This window comes from Toxorhynchites rutilus, chromosome 2 (genome assembly GCF_029784135.1).
Source record: "Toxorhynchites rutilus septentrionalis strain SRP chromosome 2, ASM2978413v1, whole genome shotgun sequence".
NCBI classification, from domain to species: domain Eukaryota; kingdom Metazoa; phylum Arthropoda; class Insecta; order Diptera; family Culicidae; genus Toxorhynchites; species Toxorhynchites rutilus.
The window spans coordinates 298,406,179-298,414,250 of NC_073745.1; the positions used below are offsets into that span (position 1 = coordinate 298,406,179).

An 8,072-nucleotide genomic window follows, 5' to 3' on the forward strand; every position below is an offset into this window, starting at 1 on the left:
TCAACCAGTTAGAATTTCAACAAGATACATTCATACATTGTTGAATGCTAATTATAAAGTATATTTAACGTCAATTCCGTTCAAATGAATTGTTTGTTTATTTATTGTGCTTAAATGTGATAATTTCAGCTGTCCAGTTTCTATAAGACCACTTCAAAATTCATAAGTATTATCAATGAAAAATTCAAAACGACCGGTGATTTGCATGCCGATAATTGGTAACCTCGGCGTGTTTTTTGGGAAGAAATATCAATAACTTTGAGTGAAGTTGATATATTGACAAGTTCTGTATCGAAAAATGTTTGTATTAGTAATCTCTAAAAGTCTTTCGAAGACAGTTTGCATATAAAATTTGAAATATAAAAGTTAGAGCAAAAAAAAAACAGTTTTTTTCATGGTGACCCTAACGTAACTTATCAAAAAGGCGCTATATCGGTTATTTCAAGAGATAGAGAAAAACTTTGTTCTACAATGATGTCTCAAATAATTGGAGCTACAACAATGTCGAACTATGTTTACCTCTATTTATAAAGATAAGAAAGTTAGATTTTTTATTTCATCGACAATTTTGGTCACCCTATTTTTGACAACATAAAAACGAGCGCTCTATCATAAGTAACAACATTGTCTAAGACAGTTTTTGTATTCTCTAGACTGTCAAACTATCTAGAGAATACAAAAACTGTCAAGCTCTAATTGCAAATTTCCACTTAAATGCATCTCCTGGATCATTGTGCAATGACACAAAGCAGCAAGATCGTCACCTAGTCTTATAGAAGTTGGACAGAGTGTAGATCGTTCGAGCAAGGAATCAAACAATCTTCACACGTCTTGAGTTAACAGCGCTGTTCGAACACATAAAGGGTGTGTCACATCAAATTGCATCACGGAAAAAACGCTGTAGAAATTTAATTTTAAGGAATTATATCTTCAGCTTTCGCTTATAATCAGATAAGAGTGTATAGATCACGTTGGCCATGCTTCACTGCCAATTTTTCGTAAATTTGGAAAAATGTCGTCGAACGAAAAAGAGCGTCGTAAATTAATCCTGTGCACTCATTTCGAGAATCCGCAGTTGTCACATCGGGACATCGGTAAGATGCTGGGAATCGTCCAATCCACGGTCAGCAGAGTACTAAAACGATACTTCGAGAACCTAACCATCGACCGGAAGGTGAAGAACGGCAAAAATGGATGCTCCGTCAGTGAAAAAGATCACAAGCGCGTAGTTAAGCAGTTTAGACGTGATCCGAGAAGTTCGGTCCGGGATGTCGCCAATAAGCTGAATTTGTCAAGTTCATTCGTCCAGCGGACCAAGCAGCGGGAGGGCCTGCGTACATACAAGGTTCAGAAGGCTCCTAACCGCGACGAAAGGCAAAACATGGTGGGGAAGACGCGAGCCCGGAAGCTGTACACCGAAATGCTGACGAAGCCGCATTGCCTGGTAATGGACGACGAAACCTACGTCAAAGCGGACTTTCGTCAGCTGCCGGGCCTGTTGTTCTTCTCCGCAGAGGACAAATTCAGCATTCCGGAGGAGATTCGCAAGCAGAAACTATCCAAGTTTGCCAAAAAGTACATGGTGTGGCAAGCGATCTGCTCTTGCGGAAAGCGGAGCGCCCCCTTCGTGATGACCGACACGGTAAACGGGCAGGTTTACCTTAAGGAGTGCCTACAGAAGCGCTTACTACCACTATTGAAGCAGCACGAGGGCCCGACCATCTTCTGGCCGGATCTCGCTTCGTGCCACTATTCAAAGGACGTGTTGGAGTGGTACGAAGCCAACGGGGTCACCTTCGTGCCAAAGTAAATGAACCCGCCCAACGCGCCGAAGCTTCGCCCAATAGAGAAATATTGGGCGATTATGAAGCAGGCCCTCCGGAAGAACCCAAAAATAGTCAAATCGGAGGTGGACTTCGAGAGAAAATGGATTTCTATTCAAAAAAAAAACTACAACCTGACGTTGTACAGAACCTTATGGACGGGGTAAAGAGGAAGGTGCGAGCATACGGGCTTGGGCTCGAAGTATGAATAAAAAGAAAATGCCAAAAGTTGTTTAATAGTTTTTATTTTACTGTCTAAAATTTTCAAAAGGATCGGTCTACTGGGCGAATTTCTACAGCGTTTTTTCCGTGATGCAATTTGATGTGACACACTCTTTAGTCAAAGTAAATAGAATACATTTACTCTTTTGACAACAAAGCCATTCCATTCAAGCATGCCTGTTCCATCGTTGACCGCAAATTATTTTTAATAATTCCAACTTTGATAAGCCTGCTTCAAAACATGCCACAGAAACGCAAACTATTCAAAAGCCCTGAAAGATTTGAGAGCATTTCATAGAAGTCCCACTTCATGATGAACTGTAACACATCCAATGCAGTCTAATGATTGGCATCATATAGGTTAATTTCAGTTAATTTCAAATGTCCACGGAATCCAGATATTGCTAGCAAATATTCACTTTCTGAAATTTCGTCGTAGAAATTTGCCAGAATCGACGTTTTCAGTTCGCAGTCAGATGTTGATACAATGTGTCTAGCTTGAATTGTTTCAAAAATTTCGTTCACTTTTTTAGACAATTTTGATCGCTTTTGTAATTCCCGATGAAAACGATCGATTTTCGATCGATTCTTAATGATTCTCAACAGAAGCCTTTTGTATTAATATTTCTGGTTCCGATCAGCTTTGCTTCCATCCTTGGTGGAAATAGTTTTAGTACTGTCATACGAAACCAAATCACACACAACATTCCTGAACAATCATTTTATGGGTGAGCCGATGATAGGCTAGTTTGATGATTCCCCACACAATTGTGTAGTTCAGAGCCTCAATAGAATGGCGTCAGTTTTATGTAACGTTTGCAATCCCAGAGACATCAGCGAGTAAGTAATTTGGTCGCGTCCACAGCTTAGTCCGAAACGGAGACATGTGATTACGCAACACAAGGAAAAACAAGCGATGTTCATTGCTTCGTATCTAGAACGATACTGAAAATTTATAATCATTTTCCTTCGTTGCTCGCCGATAAATTGCTCGTTATTGCCGGTTTGGGAAGCTCACAAACGAGCAGAACAAATGTATGGGAGAATGAAAAGTTTTCATCAATTTAAACCATTTACACACCAGGGGATTGTAACATATAGAATATATGGTCGGGGTTCTGCCAAAACGAACCAAGCGCCATTTTTTCAAAATTGAGTTACTTACACCACTGGATGCAGAAAATAATCATCTATCGACTGTAAAATGACCATGTCATTCGGATAATTGACAACAGCTCTAAAACAAAAAATCTGTTACGACAGCAAAGAAAGGCAACGCACTGATTCCTGTAGCGAGTTTTATTCAACTGCTTCAAACTGCAAATTAATTTGGCATTAATTTCAGATAGCATTATCATTTCATTTCCTTACATTTCAGTGGCCCGTTCATTAGGTTGGCCTTTCAATTCACCGTCGAATTTTAGGTTAAATCTAGATCCTAAGTAATTCGTAGGTTTAATAGTATAATTAGGCTCTAGCGTAATATATTAATATAAGTAATTTTACCTTATCTAGTTCGTAAGTAGGTTTAGAACTAGATTATAAGTTTTTATCAAATTTCACCTGAATGCTACTATACTTTATTTTTCTGACTATTTCACTACACGTTAGTTCTCCTGTTGTTTTGGTTTGTTATGTTCATTTTTCCTACAGCTTCTATACGTCACATCATCGCTGCTGACAGCTTATCATTGGAACGGTAGAACCGGTTGAGACAGGGTGGCCAGCTCGACGGTACCGTCAACATCCTCCCCCCGGTGCTTCCCACCGTCTTCTGGGACAGCACGAGCATCCACGTCGAGCACGGCGAGTTTTGATGTCGGCCGCCTGAAGGTTCCCTGTTGCGTTCGCACTAAGGCTTGCCGAATCTTGCCGTCACAGACTTGGAAGACCTGGATCACTTTGCCTCGGGCCCATTCGTTGCGCTTTCCTCCGTCTGCAACCAGCACTAGATCGCCGACCTGCAAAGGTTTGGTTTCGGCGAACCATTTTGGTTGCCTACGGATGACCGGTAGATATTCGATCAGAAAACGCTGCCAGAACTTGTCCAGTTGCCGTTGAATTCCACCCCAGGTTTCCCGCAAATTATTTTGGGATTCGCTAATCCCCACACCAGTTTGCTTCGCTCCACTAGAATTTCCCAAAAGGAAGTGATTGGGTGTTAAAGCTTCTGACTCCTCGGAGTCAAGGGGTAAGTATGTCAGAGGCCTCGAATTAACCGTTCTCTCCGCTTCTACAACCAGCGTTAAAAGTTCTTCATCGTTTAATTCCCCCTCCATGTATGCATCCTTCATAGCCGACTTGACAGACCGTACCAACCTTTCCCAAGCGCCCCCATGTGTGGAGCCCCGGGTGGTATGAAACTCCACTTCGTCGTTGTGCTGGTGAATGTCACAGACAACTCTTTGTCGATCTACTCACGAAGTATACGTTCCGCACCTTGAAAGTTCGTACCGTTGTCGCTAAAAATTTCCATTGGCGATCCTCGACGACCGACGAATCGTCGTACACAGGAGATACAGGAAGCCGTTGACAGACTATAGGCAACTTCAAGATGCACAGCCCGAACGGTGAGACACTTAAAGAGGGCGATCCATCTCTTCACTGTAGCAGAATGTAAAAAACGAAATTGCATTCAACCAAAGCGAACCATAAATCTACAATATAGCATCGGACGATAGTGATCGTTTTCTCCAAGAAGGCAGATCGGAATCTTCAACAGATTTTTGTGCTCCGGACAGCCCCTGGAATCAAATGTTGTCGGGATCTTGTAAGTAAGACAGCCTACGGGCTGCAATGAAGTGTAGAAGCGCTGATCTGCATTTTTCAAAATTCCGTTCAACCACAGCGAACCAAGTGTAATGCATTCTTAAATCAATTTATTATCATCTATAAAGATATAATTTGTCAAAAAAGCAAAAGTGAGTCAATATATTAGGCTGTCAAAAAAGTCCTGCGGTATTTCCGCGAGGTGTCGTTGTAAGCGCGTAGTTCTAGTTGTATTCATTGTATCGAGGCATACTATAGCTTGTTGGAAAGGTATTTTTGCCCGCTATAATATAATCCTTGACAGTGTTTTGTTTGGTTAAGTCGAGTTATAGTGTCGCAAATATGGAGCAAAATAAAGAGAAAATCCAACACATTTTACAGTACTACTATGACAAAGGCAAAAATGCATCTCAAGCTGCCAATAAAATTTGTGCAGTTTATGGACCCGATACAGTTTCCATTTCCACCGCACAACGATGGTTTCAACGTTTTCGTTCTGGTGTAGAGGTCGTCGAAGATGCGCCACGCTCCGGAAGGCCTGTCATCGAAAATTGCGACAAAATCGCTGAATTAGCCGAGAAAGACCGGCATAGTAGCAGCCGTAGCATCGGCCAATAAGTCATCAAACCGTTATTAACCATTTGAAGAAGCTTGGATTCACAAAGAAGCTCGATGTATGGGTGCCGCACACGTTGACGCAAAAAAACATCTTTGACCGTATCGACGCATGTGAATCGCTGCTGAATCGCAACAAAATCGACCCGTTTCTGAAGCGGATGGTGACTGGCGATGAAAAGTGGGTCACTTACGACAACGTGAAGCGCAAACGGTCGTGGTCGAAGCCCGCTGAAGCGGCTCAGACGGTGGACAAGCCCTCATTAACGGCCAGGAAGGTTCTGCTGTGTGTTTGGTGGGATTGTCAAGGAATAATCTATTATGAGCTGCTTCCCTATGGCCAAACGCTCAATTCGGACCTGTACTGCCAACAACTGGACCGCTTGAAGGTAGCACTCATGAAGAAGAGGCCATCTTTCCAGAGGCCGCATTAAACAGAGGCCGCATTGTCTTCCATCAGGACAACGCCAGGCCACACACTTCTTTGGTGATAATTTTGTTTTTTCATATTTCTAAAGGTTCTGAATCAGAAATTGACGAAGATGTGTGCTTACATCATGAAAGGGAGTATCATGTTTGACATCCTGTTTGTAACACGTGAGCGAGAAAATGATAGATTTGATCCGACCCAGTCAATTAGTGGGAGCCCAAACTTCAAATTGAAATATCTCAAAATAATGTTTTTGGCGCTTGGTTTGTTTTGGCAGAACCCCGACCATATATAGCGCAAAATCCGTTCGAGGCAAAAATAGGCATTAACGTTAACTTTATTTCATAAAAATGTTTTCTGATTTGGCACTCTTAATGAAAGATGTAGTTCTACGCCAAAAAAACAAATTTTCCACCAAATAAACAAGGACAAAATTCTACAGCGACAGCTTTTAATTGTTTCGGTAACAATGTACAAACCCTATGTGTATGACTATTTGCTCCCTCAATAACTCATCCCTGTGATCTTTACATTGTTGAGTGTAATGCAAATTGTCATTCATGTAATCTAAACCGTTACCCGCCATTTGATGAAGGATGTCGTTGCTCAAATGTCTTTGAAACGCACAGGAAAATTCACAAAGAAATTCGACAACTGGATCCTGTGAAACCTTTTTGTTTTAAGAACACCGGCTATGATTTTTTTTATTTTTTTTTACCCATTCCAATGCTTGAGAAATAGATTTTTTTGTGCTATATGTAGCTCATAAAACTGTAACTGTAATTACTGTGAAACAATATTTGAGGGATAGTTTTATTTGGAAGAGTTTAGTACTAGCGCTAGCGCAAACATCAAATGAACTAACAGCACTTGTCACTAACTAATAGTAGAACATATGGGAATTTAATTTTCCGAATTTTCCCTTTTACCTTCAGAATTTTCCGAAAATTTTCAATTTTTGTCATTTTTGGTTGATATATTTTTGGTTGAAATATGTGAAATATTTTTATTGGACCCCTCTCCATTCCAGAGGAGGAAGGGGTGTCATACAATAATAGAAACATTTGTCATACCCTAAAGCCCTCACATCCCAAATTGTGCTTGATTAGTTCTCGAGTTATGCAGAAGTTTGTGTTTCGTTTGTATGGCAGCCCCCCTTAGAGAGGGGGAGGAGTGTATTCACTATAGAAACGTTTCGTGCACCATAAAACCTTCACATGCCAAATTTGCCTCCATTTGCTTGATAAGTTTTCGTGTTATGCAGAAATTTGTGTTTCATTTGTATGACAGCCCACCCTTAGAGAGCGGGGTGGAGAGTCTTACCACCATACAAACATTTATTGCACCCTAAAACCTCGACATGCCAAATTTGGTTTCATTTGCTTGATTAATTCTCGAGTAATGCAGGAATTTTGTGTTTCATTTTTATTGTAGCCCCCCCTAGGAGAGGGGGGTGGAGAGTATAACCATCATAGAAACATTCATTGCACCCTAAAACCTTCATATGCCTAATTTGGTTCCATTTGCTTGATTAATTTTCGAGTTATGCAGAAATTTGTGTTTCATTTCTATGGCAGCCCCCCTTTAAAGAGGAGGGAGGAGTCTCAAACTATCACGAAAACCTTCTCTGGCCCCAAAACCCCCTACATACCAATTTTCATATTGATCGGTTCAGTAGTTTCCGAGTCCATAAGAATCAGACAGATAGACAGAAATCCATTTATATATACAGGGTTTTCCAACTTTAAATTCCGAAAGTAAATTGAAATAAAACACACTTAGAATTCGAATTTCTATGAAACTTTTATTTCAAATTAATATTTGGTTTATGCCATTATGTGTGAAATACAACATCATTCAAATGTCCACCTAGGGCTTCCTCGCAAACCTTGATCCAGAACAGGTAATTTTCGATGACTTTTCAGCACATATGGGGCGGTATCTCGGTCATAACTTCACGAATGTTGTCTTTCAAATGTTCAAGAGTTTGCGGAGAGTCGGCATAGACACGGTCTTTCGCATAACCCCACAAAAAGAAGTCTAGCGGGTTCAAATCGCATTATCTGGCCGTCCAGATATCACCAAAACGCGAAATTATGCGTCCCTCAAATTTCGCTCGCAATATGGCCATGTTCGGTCGTGTTGTGTGGCACGTGGCGCCGTCCTGCTGAAACCACATGTCATCCGTATCCATATCTTCAATTTGTGGCAAA

The 8,072-nt window shown here is 41.0% G+C and overlaps 1 protein-coding gene across 1 annotated transcript; it reads right to left on the minus strand.

The window, feature by feature from the left end:
* Nucleotides 1-3,445: 3,445 nt before the first annotated feature.
* LOC129765322 (uncharacterized) lies at nucleotides 3,446-5,239 on the minus strand. Its single transcript, XM_055765499.1, has 2 exons — nucleotides 3,552-5,239; nucleotides 3,446-3,483 (listed from the first exon to the last, which is right to left on the minus strand). Exon 1 carries the CDS (start codon nucleotides 4,337-4,339, stop codon nucleotides 3,734-3,736), a length of 606 nt encoding a protein of 201 aa, XP_055621474.1. The 5' UTR covers nucleotides 4,340-5,239; the 3' UTR covers nucleotides 3,446-3,483; nucleotides 3,552-3,733.
* Nucleotides 5,240-8,072: the final 2,833 nt, after the last annotated feature.